Source organism: Salvia splendens, chromosome 17 (genome assembly GCF_004379255.2).
Source record: "Salvia splendens isolate huo1 chromosome 17, SspV2, whole genome shotgun sequence".
NCBI classification, from domain to species: domain Eukaryota; kingdom Viridiplantae; phylum Streptophyta; class Magnoliopsida; order Lamiales; family Lamiaceae; genus Salvia; species Salvia splendens.
The window spans coordinates 6,625,764-6,648,762 of record NC_056048.1 but is presented as its reverse complement, the minus strand read 5'-3'; the positions used below and the strand labels follow the sequence as shown (position 1 = coordinate 6,648,762).

Here is a 22,999-nt window from a genome sequence, read left to right as displayed (position 1 = left end):
AAGAATTTAATTATTTTGGGCCGTGTGTTTTAATAAATGGCAAGGATAGAATGTGGGATGAATCAAATTATTAGTTGGGTTAAGTGTTTTCAATGTTAAGTGAATTAGGCTCCCTTTTTTCAATTTTTAGGATTTGGGCCGACAGGTTGGAGGACTATATGATGGGCTGCATTAATTAGTTTCTGAGCTTATTAATGTGACGAATTAAATTAACCGATTTAATTAATATAAGAGGACTTTTGATTTTTCTAAGACTGGCGAGAATATAAAATGAATACCCACGTAGTGACGTACGATGCATCATGCATTTCCTAAAGTTTGATCAGTATATTGTCTTGTTTTAAAAGAGGTTTTTACGTACACTACTTGATAGAACGGAAGGTCGAGTTGAGGAATTGTGTAAATGAGGTGGGCTTTTTTTTTTTAAATATGATGGTTTTTATGTGAAAAATGATGTGGAATGTATGTTTAATCGAATTCAGATCCCAGTAGAGCCACAATTCGTACTCGAACTAGTGTACATATAGTTCAGGCTCCATCTTTCGAGTTGACCGGTCTAGTGATTTGGAATATGGCCACATTCCCTGTCATGTATGTTCAAATATGGTATGATGGATGTGATGGATGATGAGCTGCTAAACCATATTTTACGATGAAATGTTTTATTGACTTGGGTCTTTTTAACGTTAAAACCCTAAGGTCACTAAATGGTGGCATGACAAATTTTTTTATGAAAATGTATATTTCGGTAGATGTTCAATGAGTATATCAATTACTCAGCCCTGAGGTCACTCATTCGTGCATATGGTTTAAAAAATGTGCAAGTTGAGCGGTGATAGACGTGGTGGGTGTTGAGCAAGGTCAATGAAGAAGTATGTATCATTTAGTATTTTGAATCTATCGTGTCTTCATACATGGCATCATTCGCACTTGAACGCTGGCGATAAAATATTTTTTTTCGAGTTCACGTATTGTTGAGATGTTATTAATTCTGAGTTATTTATCGTTGAGATGATACTCTGATTTTATTCAGTTATTTCTATTTAAAAGTCGTGGATGAGCCATTTTTCTTCTTTCTTTCCCGCATCTTTAACCCATTAACTGCAATTTATTATCTTTAGAAAATGCAGTTATGACAAGTTGTATGCTATTATTTGATGTTGGCATAGCGGACAATAGTAGCCATATTAGAAAGATGCGATAGAGATGGTACTGAGAGAGAAATAGTTAAAGGATGAGCATAGAAATTAGAAATATATATGGTGGTTATCATTAAAAGCAACGCTGAGTTGAAAGAGTCGATAATCCAATATATATGATAAAGAAATGCTATAAATAACCACACATCTTCATAAAAAAAACCCACGAATGAAATTCACTATAGATGATACATAAATTAATCCAAGATTAAATAAGTTTTAGTACAACAAAATAATTTTAAATTATAACTTACTATTAGTATTAAATATTCCCTCCGTCCTCAAAAAATTGAATAGTTTTACCATTTTGGGTCATCTCCTAAAATTAGACTAATTCTAAATATTGAAAGTTTCGAACCAATTATAAACCACTAATAATGTGGACCCCACAATCCACTAACACGACTTCCACCATATTTTCCCCCCGCGCTCTTACTTTTTCACATCTATCTCTTACTCTACCTATTGCACATTAAAACTCGTGCCATTTACGAGCCTAAAGAAGAATTTCATAGCCGAATAGATCTTTCACACGTTCTTGTGGAACTGTAAAGAATGCATGAATTAAAATGTTGTCTCTTGTGTGTATTGTTTTGATCACACGACCTAATGGGGCTGGGAAGTATCATTTTTTCACATTAATATATTAGGTATTGATGTCCACACTAGGCTACTCTCTATTTCCATCCAATTCTAGTCTATACATCATCACAACTTCTTTAATTCTCAAAATAAAGCTCTTCTTCGATTTTTAATCTCATCTATATTAATTGGTGGTTGTGACGAGATATTGAAAATCTAATTGTCGAAATACTTATCCTAGCATCTAATAAGTATATACCGTTGACACATGATAATCATGTGTGGGCTGCAAAATCAACCACAAAAATTAATACTGAAAACATGCAAAGATCAATAATAATGAATAATAAATAAAAGCATGTATATGGTCGTCATTGCTTGAGTTTGCATTAGTAGATGGGTAGGTCATATAAGGTGATAGTGAGAAGATCATTATAATTCAAATTTATTCTCACTGCCAGATACTACTCGCATTTTGTGCATGATTCACGTCACTTATACTTCTAGATATTCTCTTTTCTCTTTTGTTTCAATAAAAATGAAAAGTTTCTTTTTGTTGTTTCATTAAAAACAAAACGTTTTTTTAAAATGTTCAACTGAAAAATTCCAACAACGGGGTTTAGGATAGAATTAAGATCAATATTTTATTATTGTAGAGTAAAGTTTCTACCCAATTTTGTATATGTGCTTATACAAACGTTTGAAAATTTCCAAGGGCGCCGGACATGTGAAAGTGAAATCGTGTTGTTATTGCCATAAAGTTTGAATAATACAAATTCTTTCAAGGATGAGACCATATATATAGCATATAGAATAATGTTTTTAGGATTATTTGCTTGTATACATACATATATGTAATTTATAAGAGCATCTTTTATTTTCCCAGAAATTAGGTGAAATTAGGTGTAAGCGAAATAGTCAAATTGCATTTTACTTTATTCGTCCCACTCTAAATGGAGTATTTCTTGTTCAGGATGTGATGTTATGCAGTTTTGAAAAATGTGTCATATAGAGTGAGACATCCAAAAAAGGAAATCATGTCACTAGAGTGAAATGGATGGAGTATATTGCCGCTATTAATTCCTCGCCGATAATCAAATATAGGTGACACCGTGACAGACTCGACGACGACCCATGACTTGTTTTGGCGATTCAATATTCAAATGCAATATGTTCACTGATTAATGAATATCAATTCATGACCTAGTATCAATTCCTAACAGAGTACAAGAATTGATATGTTTTTTGATGCCAATAAATTTTATTTATCATAAAACAAATATAATTTTAAGATCTCAAAGTTCTTATTTAAAAAAAGTTCTCACTGGAATATGATCTGTGTCTGTCATGATTGACAAATGTGTAATATAATCATCCCTTCGTCTCTAAAAAAATAAAAAAAAATTGAAACGAGTTTTAATGTACTATTGGTAAAGTAAGAGAGAGGAAAAGAAAAAATAATGAAAGTAGTATTAGTGGATAGTGAAGTCCACATTTTTAGTAGTGTAGAGACAGACTGAAAAGGAAAAAGTTCATACACTCTCCGTCCAAAAAAAATAGTCCTATTTGTGGATGCCACGGGTTGTAATGTGAAATTGATAGAGTAAGAGAGAAGGAGAATAAGTAGGTAAAGTAAGAGCGATATGGAGAAAAAGTAAGTACTCCATTCTATTTATAATATGAGAGAAAGAGAAAAAGTGGATGAAATATGAGAGAAAAAATTAGCCTATTTAAAAATGAGACTATTTTTTTATGGACATTCTAAAATGGTAAAATAAAATTATTTTTTGTTGGACGGAAGGAGTACTTTTAGGACGAAGGGAGTACTATTATAAGGATAAATATCCAAATATCTATATAGGGGTGCATTATAATGATAACCCCAATTTCCGTAATAACCCTATAACTAAATCTGGACCACACATTTTTAAAATCACGTGGTCTAGATTCAAACTTAGCTTTCCTTCATAAAAAAGGCGCAGAGGGTAAATATGTCATTTCACTTATTTAATTTCTGAATTTCGCCCATGATAAAATTTACGTATCCAAATTTCGCTCATTTAAATACGTAAAATCTTATTTCTCATGATATACAGATGTATGAGGTTCAGTTACGCGTATGTATGAGGTTCAGTTATACGTAAAATCTTATTTCCCATGATATACAAATTTCGCTCATTTAAATACGTAAAATCTTATTTAAGTATCATTTTATCATTTTATCAGTCAAAAGTATCATTTTATCAACTCAGAGTATCATTCTATCCGGCAAAACTATCATTCTATGCAATAAACCTAACTATATCATTTTATCAGCCAGTCAAAAGTATCATTTTATCAACTCATAGTATCATTCTATCCGGCAAAACTATCATTCTATGCAATAAACCTAACATATATCATTTTATCATTTTATCAGTCAGTCAAAAGTATCATTTTATCAACTCAGAGTATCATTCTATCCGGCAAAACTATCATTCTATGCAATAAACCTAACATATATCATTTTATCAGTCAGTCAAAAAGTATAATTTTATCAACTCAGAGTATCATTCTATCCGGCAAAACTATCATTCTATGCAATAAACCTAACATATATCATTTTATCAGTCAGTCAAAAGTATCATTTTATCAACTCAGAGTATCATTCTATCCGGCAAAACTATCATTCTATGCAATAAACCTAACATATATCATTTTATCATTTTACGTGATATTTGGTGAAATTCAGAAATTAAATGAGGGAAATGACATATTTACCCCCGCGCTTTTTTTTATGAAGTAAATCTAAGTTTGAATCTCAACCACAAGATTAGAAAATATGTGTGGTTCAGATTTGGTTATAGGGATATTACGAGATTTAGGGGTTATCATATGATCACAACTCTATCTTTAATAATCCAAATAGATACATTAATTTACGTGCCAAAAAATATTATTTTTGCACGATCTATGACATGAAAAGGTTTAGATCCGCATGTCTAATCATCATTAAAAGTTTTTTTAAAAAATAGAAAAAAAGAATGAAAGAAAAGTAAAAGAATGAAAACATGATCATGATCCATCTTTAAAATATGATTACACATGCTTAAGAAACTGTGAGTGATCATGCATGCATTATAAATTACTTCCTCCGGTTTCCATTAGAGATCTCATATTTGACTAATACAGGTTTTAAAAAATTATTTAACTTTATGAAGGAAAGTGTGTGAAAAAAAAAGTTAGTGCAATGTGAATTCTACTTTTATAGTACAATAATTATGAGTAGTATAACGTTAGTGAAATGTGAATCATATTTGTTATTGTCTAATACATACGGGGATAGGGGGACTAGTATCAAGTTTCTTTAAAGAAATTGGACTAGTTAAATATGGTAAGTATAACTACGCAATTATTTATGCCCAATGATCACTATCAAGAATCATTAGCTAAGATATGTTCTCCGATTTCAAAGTGGGGCACTAATTATAAGATTTTTTAGGTGTGGATTAGATGAATGATACAAACCAATACTAATATAATAATGTTGCCACAGCAATATAAATTCAGAAGATAATAGTCTTGCAAGTCCAAGCACACTAAACTAAATTACACAAAATGGCAAACCAAGTGGAAACCCTAGTTGCTAGCGCTGCAATCAAATGCCCAGCTGATAAATTCTACAACTTCTTCAAGTTTAACATGAACGACATTGTCAAGATATTCCCAGCCGCCTTCACCGGAGTTGAGCTCGTCCAAGGAGAGGAGGGCGCCGTTGGCTGCATCAAGATCTGGCACTATATTATTGGTATTAAATGTCACAATATATCTATCCACAAATTAAATCATAATACTATTTTTGGTAGATATTATGTTACTACTCCCTCCGTCCCAGATAATTTGTTTCACTTTGACCGGACACGGGTTTTAAGAAATGTAATGAAAAGTGAGTTGAAAAAGTTAGTGGAATGTAGGTCTTACTTTTATATATTAGTTTTATAATAAAATGTGAGTAGAAATAAGTTAGTGGAATATGAAGTCCACTACCTAAAATGGTAAAAGTGAAATGAGATAAATTATATGGGACGGACCAAAATGGAAGAATGGGACAAATTATCTGGGACGGAGGAAGTATTATATAGTAGTTTGATGCATATATTTATATATATATATATATATATATATTATTTGATGACAGGAGCGATTCCAACAACTGCCAAGGTATTGTTAGAGGCGATAGACGATGCTGCAAAAATCATCACATTTACTATATTGGACGGAGATCTTCTGCAAGTATACAAGAGTTTTAAAGCGACTCTTAGTGTAAGTGATGGTTTGGCAAAATGGAGCATTGAGTATGAGAAAGCTACTATTCTCTCTCCTCCTCCTCAGCTATATGTTCCTCTTGCCGTTACTGTCTGCACTCTCGTTGATGCCTATCTTCTCACCAACTGAGCTGCAATCGTTTCATCTCCTATATATATAATTATCCTGCTGTCTGGTTATGTGTGTTGATGCTACTCATGTTTGGAATTGATAAATATGTGTTTCACACCATGTCGTGTGATCATATATATATTCACTACAAGTTTCCCTTTGTGTAATAATATTCCTATATAATTAATGACATACTTTCTGTTTCGTGTTTTTAAATAATCTCTCTATCCTCAATAAATAGACAAACTTATTAATGACACGTATTTTAATGTGCAATTGTAAAATAAAATAAAGAGAGAAAAAGTAGTGAAAGTAGTATTAGTGGATTGTGTGGTCCACATTATTAGTAATGTATAACTGGTTAAAAAAATTTCATATTTAAACTTGGTTTAATTTTAGGGATGTTCCGAAATGGTAAAACTATTCTTATTTTTGAGGGCGAGTGAGTATATAACATGGAGATGTAATAAAATGATAACGAAGATTTAGTTCATTACTATTACTACTACTAAATATGGATCATTAGATTTGAAGATATGAGGCCTAAAATAATGCTCTATGTAACAAAAAGTGATTTGAACTATAGAATAAACAAACAATACCAGAGATTGTCGCTCCTAACATTCATTAGACACATGAAGAATAGTTTGGTTTCTATTTTCTAACATTATACTACATGGTAAACAATTGGTTAACTTATGGATAGCTAAATATACATCTCAAAGTTGATTTTTAATGATTAAAGATCCTACATATGCACGGAAAACTAGAACGGTAAACTATTCATTTTGATCCATAATGTCTACTATCAAGTTATCATTTGAACAAGTATAGAGTGATAGCCTATCATCTACGCAATCTATCCCTTCCTATGTAAAAGAGACAACAGAAAACTATATAAAACAACATCAAAATGTGCATATGAGATATTATGATTCAAGAACCAAAAGCGGGATAACAACAAAGACCTAAGAATAAATCAAGATAAAATGAGAATTTCATCCATACAATTAAACTAGGAAAACCATGATCTCGTGAAATGGGACGTTGCTAGTCTTCAGTTTGCCGGAGTTTTGGCCATAATTGGCTTAAAACTCTTTCTGCTTCTTCTTCCTCGTCTTTTCCTATCTTTCATAGTACTCCCTCCGTCCCAAGATGGTTGAGTCATTTCTTTTTTTGCACTTGTTTTGAGAAAATGATACTTCCTCCGTCCGCCATTAGGAGTCTCATTTATGGACGGCACGGGTTTTAAGAAATGTTAAGAAATTGGTAGAAAAAAGTTAGTGGAATAGGGATCCCACTTTTATTTATTAGTTTTAAATGAAATGTGAGTAGAATGAGTTAGTGGAAGGTGAGACCCTATTACCATTTGTGATAAAAGTGAATCGGGACTCCTATTCACGGATAAATGGAGTAATAAATAGTTAAAATGGAAAGAGAGTAAAGTAATAGACAGAATAATATAAAGAAGAGTCTTTTGTACATTAGTTTATCTCTTACTTTATTCTCTCTCCACTTTAATTATTCAATATCATTGACAAACTCATAGTTTAGGAGGTTTAGGTGGGTGATTTACACAAGTTGTTGAGTAAAGTCTAGGTTTCATCCACTTATTTGCTATTTATAGAGCTAACAAGTTTGTCGAAGTCTTGATGCAAAAACAGGTCTAAAACGAGCTTAATCGGAGTTGAACGGGACAATACAAAGCCCGCCCGGACGTTTTCTAGGCGAAGAAATACCCGCCCGGGCGTTCTAGCTAGAATTGCATATCAAGATACAGATAGTTCGCCAGGTCAGGCGTTTTCCATCCGAAGAAATTCCCGCCCGGGCGTTTTGAAGTGAATTACGGGTTCCAGACAAAACGCCCGGTCGGACATTTTGACACATGCAAATCGCCAGGTCGGACATTTTCGACAGCTTCCTTATTTTGCCCATTTTTCACCCCAAATATAAAAGGGACATCACATTTTTCGAACCCTAACTCCCAGAAACACATTTTCGAGCTGAAACAAGAGAATGAAGAGGATTTGAAGGCCAAAGAGCTTCTCCTCTCAAGAGATTGAAGGAGAAGACTCCTTACCATCAATCCCACCTAGAGGGAGTTCTAGTTTATCTTTCTACTATGCTTTCTTTCATTTCCTTTGTATTTCATTTTATTTGACTTTGATCATGTTTAGTTAATTTTCTAGTGAGGATTTGGAGAAGTTTGATTAGATTGTATGGATTGATATTTGGTTTAATGCTTTTCTATCTCATATTGTTGGTATTGTTGATTTTTGGGCTTTTATTATCTATTTGCTTAGCTACCAATTAAATATATTTCTTACTTAATTGTTGTCATTGAGAAATGCATGATTAGGATAGATGTGCAATCAATAACTCCGTGCAACACATGTGATCAAGAGATGCATGTGCTATAGAGAGGTCGATCAACGTGTTAGATGCACACGAGAGAGGGTCTAACCAACCATCCCGACTTTCCTAACCACAATTGAGGCCCAATAGATGAGCATGACCCGTAGGTGACATCCTTGATCCATTCCGACGGATCCATTTCCCTATCCTTTCCTTGTAAACCATATTTTATTTTCTTTATTTAGTTAATTGTCTTTACTTACTTATTTGTTCTTCATTATTAGTTAAGAAAACCCAAAACCCCCATCATTAGTCTAAATAGTGTTTGACATTGCATCATAGTATTCATTCCAGCATTTAGTCTTCGAGGATCGATAATTTTAACTTGCCACGTGCTAAATATCCCGTACACTTGCGTGTGACGCTTTTGATTGCCAAATTAGCATGAGTCAATCATTTTCTTAAAACATGTGTAAAAAAGAAACACATCAACTACCTTAGAATGAAGGGAGGGTGTTTTTGAATCTGCAAAGAATTTCCAAAACCGCTCTCAAGAAGTGAGTTAAAAATTGAATAGCACGCCAATAACTGTCACTGAGAGCGGTGTTTCTGCCCTCAACCCACTAGATCGACTGGATCTTGGAGATATGATAGCCACTCAGAATGAGTGTCTTCTCACCACAATACCACTCAGACCGAGTGGATCTTCTCTTCTGTATCGGAGATGAAGTTGTCACTCAGGCCAAGTGGATCTTTTGTATTATTCCAAAGTTGTTCTCAGAACTTTATCCTTAGCTGTCATTTTCATCCCAACTCCATCTCATGTCTTTTTCGTCCTACAATGAAAATAGTGTTCTCAAATGAAATCAAATTTGTGTAAAACCACTAAAGTTGAAGGATAAAAGACGGAGATTTGATTCACATCATTTACAACTAAATGTCTCATTTCACCTTTAGATGTGGTAAATAAATTTTATTTTCCACTAATATATTTCACTAATATTTTATTACTTCATCCGTCTCTTAAATATAAACTAAATTTATCATTTTGGGATGTTCCTTAAAAATAGACCTATTCTATTAAGGGGAACTGTTTTCTCCTTAATGAGGTGAGTCTTATTATCATTAACAATACTTCAATCACTTTTTCTTTCTATCTTTATCTTACTTTACCAATTGTACATTAAAATTCATGTAATTTCAAATGTTGTCTATTTTTTAGGGACGGGTGAGTGTAAAATTAATACTATAAATAAAAGTACAGCCTATATCTTCTTAACTTTTCCATCCACTTTTATTTACATTTCTTAAAATTCATGTCCATCAGAGCGGGATATTTATTCATGGAAGAAGGGGAAAGTTTACTAAATCACTAAATTTTCATTACTGTGAAATTTTAATAATTCTGTTATGATTGACATAATAATAATAGTACTCCCTCCATCTCAATAAAAATAACCACCTTTCCTTTTTTGTTTGTCTTAATCAAGATGACCACATTCCAATTTTGGAAATAACCTTATCTCTCCTCATTAAAATATTCAACTACATTTTTTCACTCTACTTTATTCTACCTAACAACACTTCCTAAAATCTCATACCACTGAAGAATGTGGCCATCTTGAGTAGGACGGAGGGAGTAATAATTTTGATACACTGATGATTTTGTTATACCATAAATATAGAATGTTCCCAATTTCAGTATATGATGAAAAGTAGATACCATATCTTTATGTACTGAAATCCAGATAAAAATTAAGGTTTACAGAAGGATAAGGTAGGTATGTACTCACTCTGTTTTCCAATACGTGTCCCACTTTATATACTCACTCTATTTTTAATGTGGCCCACTTTTATCCGACGCGAATTTAAGAATGGTAGTAATAGGAAGTGAATTGAAAAGATTAGTAAAATGTGGATCCTGGTTTTATATATAATAATTTTATAATAAAATATGAATATAAGTAAATTAGTGTAATATGAGGCCCACTATTAAAGTGAAGTGAAGTGATACTATTAACATGAGACGGTCAAAAATGAAAAACTAGAACATATAATTGGGGGAGAAGGGAGTAGGATGAATTTAAAAAAAAAATCAAAGTGCATCGGTTTTGTTATCATATCTCTGGATTAGTAGTTGATTAACTTTTTTTAACAAAATATTAACATAGCACTTCATACTAGTTTCTATGTATCTTATAAGTAGTACTTCTCCGTCCCATAATATATAGCACGCTTGGGAAGTGACATAAAATTTTAGGAGACGTTATTTTGTTTGTTAAGTGGAGAGAGAAAATAATATATTTTCATTAATGTGATGAGGGAGAACTTTTTGCAAAAAAGAAAATGTGACATCTTTTGTGGGACAAACTAAAAAGAAAGTATGACTTCTATTATGGGACGAAGGTAGTAGCTTTTATCAATATGATAAATGTGATAATGTCTTACTAGTACCTTTCTTCACTGCAAAATGATTAAGACAAATATTATGGCGACAAATTCCATATGTAACGTATACGGACTAATAATTCACCCTTAATCGTGTTATTGTTAATAGCTGTGGCTGTGAGTTGTGGACCAAATATATAAGATTAACATCGACTAATTTAATGAAGGCAAGTTAATATTTTCATTCTGTACTTGGGCAGTTATATTCGTGGCTCAATCTTTTAACAATACAACTTAAATTAAATAAAAACATTACGGGGTTGTTGGGTTGCATGATTGTATCTCGGGATTAAATATGTAAGTGTATTTGATTCTTGAGACTGAATCCTACAACTTAATTCTAGATGATAAATTATGTGATAATTAGTCATAGTCAATCGTTTCCAACTATCACACTTAATCTTAGATTATATCTTGTTACTATTCCCTCCGACTGAAAGAGCTTTCACTTTTGTGCTCTCTGTTCTTCTCATTCTTTTTGTATCTTCGTGGCTTGCTCAAGTTAAATCATCAAACTGATCCAGCTGGCCTATGCGTGCCTTCTACCTGCAAAATGTCAGTGAGTGGTGGAAGGCCTCGAGAGGGGCGCGAATTCAGACCAAGTTATATTGAAGATAACAGAACCGATTGAATCAGTTAACAAATATCGTTGCCACTTGATCGATTCGAACTCGCTCTCGCTCATTTCCTACCAATGTAATTTGAAAACTCCCAATTTTGCACTACTTTAACAGTAAAGCGGCAAGTTTGGGGTCGATCCCACATAGAAGTTGGTGTGTCGAGTGTGTGAGTAGTGAACAGGGGGGTTGGCTGCTGCCACGCTTTAACTTGGGAGTTTTTAACAACTGTTTTTACTCTAGACAGAATTAAATTTTGCTAACTTGATCAAAGGAACTTTAACTACCGGGTCAAGTGAATTGCAGGTGACAGCGGAAAAGTAAATGCGTGGATTAAAATAAAACAACTTCAATTAAAATTATACTAAGTACAACGTAAATTTGAAACTAAGCTAATACTTCGGAAAATAAGAAAGCAAGTAAAACCGAGAAGAATCTCGGCGGAAAATTTAGGAATACGCCGACAGATAACAAGTATTCTGCAGCGCTTCTTTGATTGCCATTTCTAACTACGCATTACTTTATCTAAGCTAAGCTATTCTAGAGAACTGGACTAAGCTAGAGAACTAAACTAAGCTAAACTAGACAGAAAGTAAAGGATCGGTCTCTTTTTCATGTGGTGGCACATCCTCTATTTATAAGCTCGACTCGGCCTCCAGCTGGATAACGATCTTGACAGGGAATATTCACTCATGTTGAGAATGAGCGACTTATGGATTGCTACGTGCTCTTCTTCTAGAATCGATGACGCTTTTCAGTAACAAATTAGTGACTCAGCTTCGTCCTTGCGTCTCATGTATCAGCACGTGTCCCCTTCTAGAACGTTGTCCTTGATAACAGAATGTTGCGCACCATCCAGCTCATAGCCTCGCATGTCCTTCTTCTGATACCCAGTGGTCCCCTCCTTAACTGCTTGACTACTCCCCTTGATCAACTTCCCCGATTTTTGGCCTTTTATCGCCTTTTGTACTTGCTTGATTAGTTCAGCCTTGCTGCCTTGGTCAAGCGGCATTTCTGCACAATTAACACTTATTTTGCGCGATAAACCGATCAAGTAGTACACATTTTACCCTTAAACCAATGCATGAAATGAATCTTATCAAACTGCTCACACTTAAAACATACTTGTCCTCAAGTATATAAAAAAAAAGAAAAGAAAAAGATAAGGCAAATTTCAGGCATGGTTTACTCATTTCACGAGTAAAAGAAGACGAAAAGAAAAACAAGACTCAAAACCAAAAACACATGTATGCATTAGACCGAATAAATTTCCAACAATCATACCTGAGGTTAAGGTCAATCCATTTGCCAGTAGCTTAAGTTTCTTCTTTTTCGCGTTTGCTTGATCAAGGTGTCAGTTTGTCAAGATTGCTCAATCTAAACCACTGTTGATTCACTCAGTCGCTCATTTCTCACCAGAGATGTTAGGATTGTTCACTCGGTATTGCCACAATTTTAATACCTTGAATCGGACTGCACAAGATAGTTCCTTAAGGTCTTTGTTTTTTGTTGTAACGGGGCTTAAGGGTAGGCTCCTAGGGGTTCTAAGTTTAAAATAAAAATTTTAAATTGTAAAAAGAAAAATCACATGAGTCAAAAGATCAAAGTTATGACTAGACTTGCTGGATCAAGTTGGGATATTTATTTTTCTACTAGATACTTACTTTGGTCAAAAAAACGACCTTTAGCCTTTTAAATTTTTAGCTTATTTCCTAACTTTCGATTTCTCGAGTCAGGTTACAACTTTTTCCTGCCCTTTTCTTTTTCTCAAATTTTTTTTTGACTTGGTCAACCTGATCCTCTAATGACTGCTCATGTACGGGCGCACCTTTTCAGAGTACCAGCTGGCTTAGCTTCCCTGATACGCTTTCTCTTTCTCCTTGGGATGTTCCTTTCATTGCGACAGTTGGCGCAGCCTAACACTTCTCCAATGACTGCATATGTCCTATCACCACCTGTCCCTGATCAATTGAATCACTGTGGCCATTGGTTAGCCTTCGTTGCACCGATCAAGTGGTAAGTTAAATCCAGATGCAAACTCAATAATTCCACTTGATCAGTTTCTTGCCTCCACTTCCGACTTTTAATTTTCTAAGACATAAAAAAAACTAACTCTTTGAAAAACTATTTACACTAACTACAAGGATTTGACTGGGTTCCCCTAGGACGTCACTTGATCAGTTTAATAGTTTTAGAATTTGCTGCTTGATCAAGCGGACTACGCAGGAGTACCCGATCACTCCTTCTACCTGGTCACTGGCTGAGATTGGGCAGGGTTGGTGGAACTTTTTCCACCATGCCTGCCTTGGCCTTGTCTCTGTAAGGTTCAACCCGATGACCCTTTCCTACGAAGGAGAGCGGATTGGGGGGTCTCCTTTGTGCATGTTTGCTTCCAGTGTGTATGTCGCCATGGTGTTATTAGAGTTCGCCCATTCCGATATTAGTTTGATTTGACACTGGGACGGTAACCCTTCCTGTTCACCGATGGGCTCTTCCTTTCTCGAGGAGGGATCGGTCACTCCTTTTCCACCGTGGCTGGATGCATGTACCGATTTGGGTTCATCTCCATCAGGTTTGCTGTTTTCCACTTGACTCCTTCTCCACTCGGTCTCAGTTTTTTCATCAATTGTCCTCCATGTTCTTACAGATCTGGCTTGTGATATGTCTGATTGGACTGGCGACCCAGGTAAAGGTAATAGTTGCCTCGTAGGCGAGGGACTCGCTTCCAACTTTCTTCTCAGTGGAATGGCTTGGTCAGGTGGTTTTTCGATTCTTCCTGGTTGAGTGATCTCTTCTGTCTTGGCGGGTCGTGTTGGCTTGCAGAAATCCGTAATTGCTTTTTCAATAGCTTCATCATCCATTTTCCCAATCATCGTTGCTTCGAACTAGTCAGCTGCTTCCTCCTTAAGCTTTTCATTATCAGTGGAATAAAAGGATGGTTTAATGAAGAGTTCAGCTTCCAGACTCTTTTGTTCCAAAGGCCTGACGGTATCTACCGATTGTATGCTTTCGTTGTCCCGTGGCTCCCTTGCAGCTTCATTAATGTCAACTGTAAGTCGTTCTCCATGAAACTCTAGATTCATCGTACCATGGCGGACATCAATGACTGTGCTGACGGTAGATAGGAAATGTCTTCCCAAGAGAATTCCAACGGACTCCTCCGCTCCTGGCTCCGTCATCTTTATGACAAAGAAGTCGGCGAGGTACACAAATTTGTTCACTTTGACGATTTCATTCTCTAGAATTCCCTCGGGGTAAATGCAAGTCCCATTCGCTAGCTGTATCACTATATCGGCTTCGACTAGCTTTGCTTCCCCCAGCTTTTCATACATAGAATATGGCATAACATTGATGGAAGCCCCTAGGTCGCACATTGCTTGCTCCATTAGAACGTCTCTGATGGAGATTGGAAGCGTAAACACCCATGGGTCAGCTTTCTTGGGTGGAAGATCACTAGGTTGGATCACTCCAGTCACATTTTCTGTTTCGCCCATCTTCCTCTTCCCAACAACCTGTTTACGGGTGCTGGACTCTTTTCCTTGTGTGACTTGATCAAGGGTGCTGGACTCAAGGCTTCCGTTATGATTGGGTCTAGGTGCTACAAAACTCGTAGATGAGCTTTGGCAAACTGTTTCCGATTTCAGAGAGACTGTATTGACATTTTCTAGCCCTGTAGGTTATTGCACTGGGGCCGGGAGCTTTCCTTCATTCCCTCTCAGCTCACCCAGTGACATGGCGACCTGAGATAACTGCTTTGTAAGCATCTCGAGTGCAACCCTCTGTTCTTTCTAAGTCTCTTGTATTTCTCGCATCGCATCTTGGGGCTGATCCGGGATCATCACATCTCCTGGACCTTCAAATTGTTGTTTGTTATATCTCTGATTAAATCGACCTCCTCCATGGCCTTGCTGATAGTAGCCGAAAGGTCCATGCTGCTCTGGCTGGTTCTGGGGAGGATTATTCTGTTGGTTCCCTCTTTGGTACTGCGTAGGGGTGTGCATTCGGGTTTCGGTTCGGTTTTTTGCCAAAACCGAAAAACCGAATTTAATTCAAAATCCAAACCGAACCGAACCCGAAAAACTGAAAAACCGAAGCCGAAAAACCGAAAAACCTGAAAAAACCCGAAAAACCTGAAAAAAATAAATATAATATAAATATATATTTATATATGTGTATTTTATTTTATTTTATTTTATATATACTATTAGAATATTTATATATAATATAAAATTAATAATACATATAATATATATTATATAGTAGAATATATTAAAAGAATATATATTATATATAATATAATATATTAAATTAATAGAATATATATAAAATTCAGTTTTTCGGTTTTTTCTTCGCCTGAACCGAACCGAACCGAACCGAACCGAAAAACCAAAATTTTTTTATTTTAAAAACCGAACCGAACCGAAAAACCGAAAAATACGAACCGAATTTCAAAATTTCGGTTTGGTTCGGTTCGGATATTCGGTTTCCGGGTTTTTTGCTCACCCCTAGTACTGCGGGACATAGTTCATAATTTGATTATTTGACTGTCTTCCCTAGTTGCTAAACTGAGGGCCTTGGTGTTGGTACCCACATTCTCCTTCCTGTTGTCGACTTGACCAGTTAGACTGTCCTCCACTTGACCAGTTCCCTTGCGGTCCATTTGACCATCTTGCCTGACCTCCCTGCATTCTGTTCCCTCCAGTGTTTGATCTATCCTGGACCCAAGCAGGCCAGTTGGGCTGCCCTTCAGAGGGTTGCATCTGCAGTGTCGAGGGTTGCGATGGTTGGCTCTAATTCTGATCAGTCCACCTGAAATTTGGGTGGTTCCTCCATGGAGCATCTCTCTGCTTCCACTGGATCCAGTTGCCATTTGCGTTCTAGTGGCCAACGACATTTACTTGTGCCTGCGGCCCTACCTCAGGGGGGAACTCGCAATAGTAGTAGTGATGCTCTTCTGGTGGGGACGGTTGCGGCACATACTGTGTTTCCTTTGGTGCAGGTGGTGGAGGTGGTCTGGCTTTCTCTACTGCCTCCAGCAGTTTCTTTTCCATCTGCTCAAATCGAGCCTCCAACTTTTCATCATTGCGCGCCTCTGCTACATGCACTGCCCCTCTCCTATACTGCCCTCGAGATGTCTCATAAGGCCGCTTAGCCTCGATCAGCCTCTCCAGTATATTTTTGGCTTGGCTGAATGCAGTCTTTGAGAAATCTCATTGAGCTGCGAGGTTGAGGTCGTTCTTGCTATCCACAGTGAGTCCACTGTAGAAAACAGAGTAGATTTCATTCTCATCCATCTTGTGGTTGGGGCATGCTTGAAGCAAACCTTGGAATCTGTCCCAGTACTGGCCAAGGGGTTCATCGTACTCCTGCCTAGCCTCTGTAATCTCCCTTTTCAGGGCACTTGTCTTCGATGCTGGGAAAAAGCGATCTAGGAATATCATGCGGAATTTTGCCCAGGTTCTGATGGATCCTTCTGGCCGCCTTGACAGCCTGACACCCGCATCGCACTTTAAAACGAAGGGAATAGCTTTGAGCCTATAATCTTCGGATGTGGATCCAGCCGGCACAGGCTGAATATCACAGTATCGGCAGAATTCCTCCAGAAAAGCGTACAGACACTCCTTCGAAAGACCGTAGAAGTGGGACAAAACTGCCAGTACTCCCGATTTGATCGCAATGGTCCGCATCCCAGGAGTAGCGGCAATGGCATGTGTGGGCTCCTTCTCATCATGAGCATGCAGAGAGACATTTCCTGAGTCGTCAACGACGAGGGCCATCTCTGCTTGTTCGAGTGGTGGTGGTTGTATGTTATGTTCCGCGGCTGCTGCGGCTTCTAATGCTGCTCTGTAACGAGTGGTGACAACGTCGGCTTCCTGGACACTCCAATGAGCGTTAGTCTCTCTGTATAGAAATGGATGATTCCAGTGTCCACCGCGTTGGTACCTTCTCATCAACAGTAAAAAAAACAAAATGAGAAAACAAAGAAATAAGATTATATACACCTATGCACTAGGCACAAACATAAAGTAACACCATGCTTCCCCGGCAACGGCGCCATTTTGGAAGGCCTCGAGAGGGGCGTGAATTCGGACCAAGTTATATTGAAGATAACCGAACTGATTGGAACAGTTAGCAAATGTCGTTGCCACTTGATTGATTCGAATTCGCTCTTGCTCGTTTCCTACCAATGTAATTTGTAAACTCCCAATTTTGCACTACTTTAACAGTAAAGCGGCAAGTTCGGGGTCGATCCCACTGAGAAGTTGGTGTGTCGAGTGTGTGAGTAGTGAACAGGGGGGTTGGCTGCTGCCACGCTTTAACTTGGGAGTTTTTAACTACTGTTTTTACTCTAGACAGAATTAAATTTTGCTAACTTGATCAAAGGAACTTTAACTACTGGATCAAGTGAATTGCAGGTGACAGCGGAAAAGTAAATGCGCGGATTAAAATAAAACAACTTCGATTAAAATTAAACTAAGTACGGCGTAAATTTGAAACTAAGCTAATACTTCGGAAAATAAAATAGCAAGTAAAACCGAGAAGAATCTCGGCGGGAAATTTAGGAATACGCCGACAGATAACAAGTATTCTGCAGCGCTTCTTTGATTGCCCTTTCTAACTACGCATTACTTTATCTAGGCTAAGCTTTTCTAGAGATGGACTAAGCTAGAGAACTAAACTAAGCTAAACTAGACGGAAAGTAAAGGATCGGTCTCTTTTTCATGTGGTGGCACATCCTCTATTTATAAGCTCGACTCGGCCTCCAGATGGATAACGATCTTGACAGGGAATATTCACTAACGTTGAGAATGAGCGACTCATGGATTGCTACGTGCTCTTCTTCTAGAATCAACGACGCTTTTCAGTAACTAATCCGTGACTCAGCTCCGTCCTTGCATCTCATGTATCAGCACGTGTCCCCTTCTAGAACGTTGTCCTTGATAACAGAAAGTTTCGCACCATCCAGCTCATAGCCTCGCATGTCCTTCTTCTGATACCCAGCGGTCCCCTCCTTAACTGCTTGACTACTCCCCTTGATCAACTTCCCCGATTTTTGGCCTTTTATCGCCTTTTGTACTTGCTTGATCAGTTCGGCTTTGCTGCCTTGGTCATGTGGCATTTCTGCACAATTAACACTTGTTTTGCGTGATAAACCGATCAAGTAGTACACATTTTACCCCCTTAAAACAATGCATGAAATGAGCCTTATCAAGTGGAAACAATGGAAACTCAGGCTGATCAACTCAACTTAGATTCGACTTGAGTGAGAAGAATGGAGAAACTCAAAAGTGTGTTTTCAAAACCTTAACCCACAATACTATTAACTAGTATAGGGAAGTAAGGATCGATCCCACAGAGATGATGTGTTTGACATTTGTTGTTGGACACGATTTGGGAATGGCTGCAGCCACGCTTTCTAGGGGGTGAGTTAAGTTAACTACTTGACTTGAGAAACTAAACTTAACTAGGGTTCTAAACTGATCAACTTACTAAAGCTTAACTAAATCTACTTGATCAACTCAACTAAACTTTCCCGAAATGGGCAGACAGCATAAAATGGACGACTGTCAGTCTCCTGCAAAAAGTCTTGCAAAAAGTACTGTAAAGTAAAACTTTTCCAACAACTTCATCTTCTTCACAGAATTAACGTGAAAAACAGAGTAAAAGAGCAGATATAAAAGGTTACGAAAAATGAAACATCATAACAACTTGTAAACTTAAATCTACTCCAAAAATCTATCCTACGACTACGTAAACTAGAAACTAAACCATGATCATGCAGAAATAAAACATAAACTACCAGATCTAAACATCCGAAACAAACTTAATGAAAATTTCCTTCATAACAAGACAGAATCACAACTTGAAAACACGGATCTGACCAAATCAACGCGTAACAAGACACTTCGAGCTAAGATATTGCATCATAAAATGAAAATCAAAACAAATCAGAAGTATCATGCTTGAAAACAGAATATCTCAACTGGAAACGAAACCATAACTCTAAATTACTAAATCAAAAACAACAAAGAGTCAAACATATCAAAGGTAAACTGAAAACAAACAACGAAAGCAAGAAATTGTTTCATCACTTCTCCTCGAAGTGGAATAACATAACCGACAACTAAAAGTGCAGAAAATCAACACCAAACTACTACTAAACTAATCTAAAACAGGACTAAGTGTGTGTGCGACGGAAATCAGGAAGATGAAGTAAAAAAGCTTCGATTTCAGCCTTAGAAGAGAGCTGAATTCCTAAAGATATTCTAAGAATGCATGTGAGACCCCCCTTTCACCTCCGACTGGGACCTCCTCTTTCTTGTGTTTGGCTTCCTTTATATAGAGAGACGTATGGCTCTGATCCCTAGGGTACCATCCTCTCTGAAATGTCATTTCTGCCCTTCACTTTGTGGTGGGGTCTTTAGCTCTATCTCCCATGCGGAAACTCTTGCTAGTTCCATTTGATTCTAACTTTATCAACTCAATGCCGCAGTTTTTTACTTCTTTCCTTGATCCGTTCATCCGCCTAACTGATCTGTTCTTTTTCTGAATATGGTGGATTTTCACACACACCTAGCCGATTTTCACACACACCTGGCTCATGAAACGAGCCTCATCACCGACCCTTATAATTTGTCACCATTTGACCCGACACGGGTTTTAAGAAACGTAGTAGAAAGTGGGTTGAAAAAGTTAGTGGAATGTGAGGTCCTCTGCCAAAAATGGTAAAAATGAAATGTGACAAATTTTTAGGGACGAACGAATGGAAATAAGTGACAAATTTTCTGGGATGGATGAAGTATTTTATTTAAGAAACCAAACACCACCTATATGGATAATGGATTACAATCTTACGTACTGTTAAAATCAAGTTCTTTATAAAAACAACTAAGAAAATTTTTTAATTGCAATTAAGGATGCGTATTTGTGTTCCTAAATACATCACAAATGTTTCAAAAATAATATTCATTTTTGGTATGTAAACTAAAATTAGAGGTGCATATGGAAAGAGTCCTAAAGAGCAAAAAGTATACTCATTCTTTAGTGTCTTAACTAGTGCTTATTTTTTTAAATTTTCCAACACAAGTTTTTACACCTATAATTTTGTATCCTTAAAAAAATAAGTTTTTTTTAAGTGGTTATAGTCCTAAAAAATTAAATAATTATCAGACGTACATGCATCTATGTGAATGTGCTTGGTAATTAGGGCTGGCAAATCGTGCGGATTGGGTCGTTATCGGGTCAACCTGATAATGACCCAACCCAATAAGGCCAAACCTGAACCCGACCTGTTAAGGAAACTGTAAATCCGAACACGAACCCGACCTGTTACCTTCAAATCCGAACACGACCCGCACCCGACACGAACCCGTTATCGACACGATATAATATGGGTTGACACGACACGATAACAACCCGAACCTGATATTACACGATTAAAACCTAATATTACACGATTAAACCTTAATTTTTAACCTAATTTACACAATTAAAATTCATTTTATACTATTTAAACCTAATTTATAAGAAATTAAAAAATTAAAGTAATATATATTTTTTTAAATAATAATAAAAATAATAATATTATTTCTTAATGGGTTACCCGTATCCGACCCGCATCCGACCCGAACCCAACCCGAAATTATCGGGTTCTTAATGGGTCAACCCGATAAGGACACGGATCCAATAAGACTTGACCCAAACCCAATAATTTCGTGCGGATTCGTGTCGGATTATCGTGTCGTGTCGAAAATTGCCAGCCCTATTGGTAATCTTTTGTTCAATGGCTCCATTTTATAACGACGATGTTTGAGTACACATTACATTTTTTAGCCGATGTTCTTTACGGACATATATATGTTTGAAATATAGCCATGAGAATTTCGAGGATGTGTTAACTAATTAATATAATAAATTTAAGTGATAGTGAAGTAAATATTTGGGTCCATGCAGGTATACGTTACAATCATGTCGGTGAAATAAGATACTCCATTAATGCAATGCAGTTGAGATATACCAAAAAGGGCATCTTTCCATAGCAATGATATGTCAAAAACGACACACAAACACTTTGATAAATGCTCAATATGTAATTTTGTCACTTTCTAGATTTAAAAACTTTTGCTGATCGATTTTGTTACTGTTACAGCATATATACTGAACGTCTATGTGAAGGAACTAAATTAGGAAATTTAATGGAGTAGTTAATTAATCTCTCAACAATAAGATCTTAATTTTAGGTTTTTCCTCAAATTTGGAAATAAATATTCGCGCCGACAAGATATAGCAACTTAAAAACAATACTATTTCCTGATTAGATGCTACATGCACCTAATTCGGAAGGTTCAACTATCCCATTAATTATTCCTCTTTTACAAACATTCAACAGTTATTCTTATTCATATATCCAACCCTAACCAGCATCCTATTTAGTAAAAGAACAGAAAATTGAGTTTTCTTGGGACAATAAAATAAAAATCTACCATGAGTTCGTAATTTTGTTTGATGAACCCCTTACATTTTTTCCCCTGCGGTGGTTATACCATCTCCAAAATTTAGAACCGAACTTGGGTTCAATCCCATATATACTACCTCCATCTACAAAAAAAATAGTCTAATAGACTGCATTGGTTATCAATGCAAAATTAGTAAAGTAATAAAGAGATAAAAGAGAAAAAATAATTAAAATATTGTTATTGAAAAATAAAATTCTGATCTTATTGGATAGAGAAACTTATTATAAGTAGATGTTGACTAATTTTTTATGAATAATCCAAAATAAATAAATAAAATTATTTTTTATAGATGTAGTACGTAATAAGTATTTTGGTAACCCATGGCCCTCTAGAACTAATCCATATGACCATATCCACAAATGGAATAACAACATTTATATATTTAGAGAAAGCAACCAGTGAATCCCATCTTAAGAAACGTTACAATATTAGGAATTCGTGAACGTTAGGTCAAAAACATACCCTACAAGAAAAAAGAGCTCTAAGGATGTTTTTTTGCTTAATTAATGACATTTTTTTGTGTTACTAAATACATCACTGACGCTTTAAAAAGTGTCCACTTTAAAATATGTATAATGTTTTTTACGTAATCTATTAACTTAATTATATTAACCTATTAAAATAAATAAATGCATGAAATAATTAATAATAACGTGGGCAAAATAAGAACAGTAGTACTACGAACAATACTTACTTTATCTAGTAATGTACTATTTCTACCTCTCTATACGGATATCTAAAAAATCATATTGTAGTAAAGTAGCTATCACATCGCATCAAAATCACAAATAGTCAAATTAATTTGAATGATAAGTTGGTCGTATGCTTTTCTCTTTTATTTTATTTTATTTTATATTTCGTTACT

General features: G+C 36.0%; 1 protein-coding gene across 1 annotated transcript; it reads left to right on the top strand.

Annotated features, from left to right (window-relative positions):
• Positions 1-5,365: 5,365 nt before the first annotated feature.
• LOC121774128 (MLP-like protein 43) lies at positions 5,366-6,308 on the top strand. Its single transcript, XM_042171046.1, has 2 exons — positions 5,366-5,568; positions 5,959-6,308. Exons 1-2 carry the CDS (start codon positions 5,379-5,381, stop codon positions 6,213-6,215), a joined length of 447 nt encoding a protein of 148 aa, XP_042026980.1. The 5' UTR covers positions 5,366-5,378; the 3' UTR covers positions 6,216-6,308.
• The last annotated feature ends 16,691 nt before the right edge of the window (positions 6,309-22,999 follow it).

Bases quoted from the DNA above. Each gene is read 5' to 3' on its own strand.
- LOC121774128 (XM_042171046.1), top strand. From the start codon at position 5,379: ATGGCAAACCAAGTGGAAACCCTAGTTGCTAGCGCTGCAATCAAATGC. The intron at 5,569-5,958 runs GTATTAAATGTC...ATTTGATGACAG, and splicing joins GATCTGGCACTATATTATTG to GAGCGATTCCAACAACTGCC.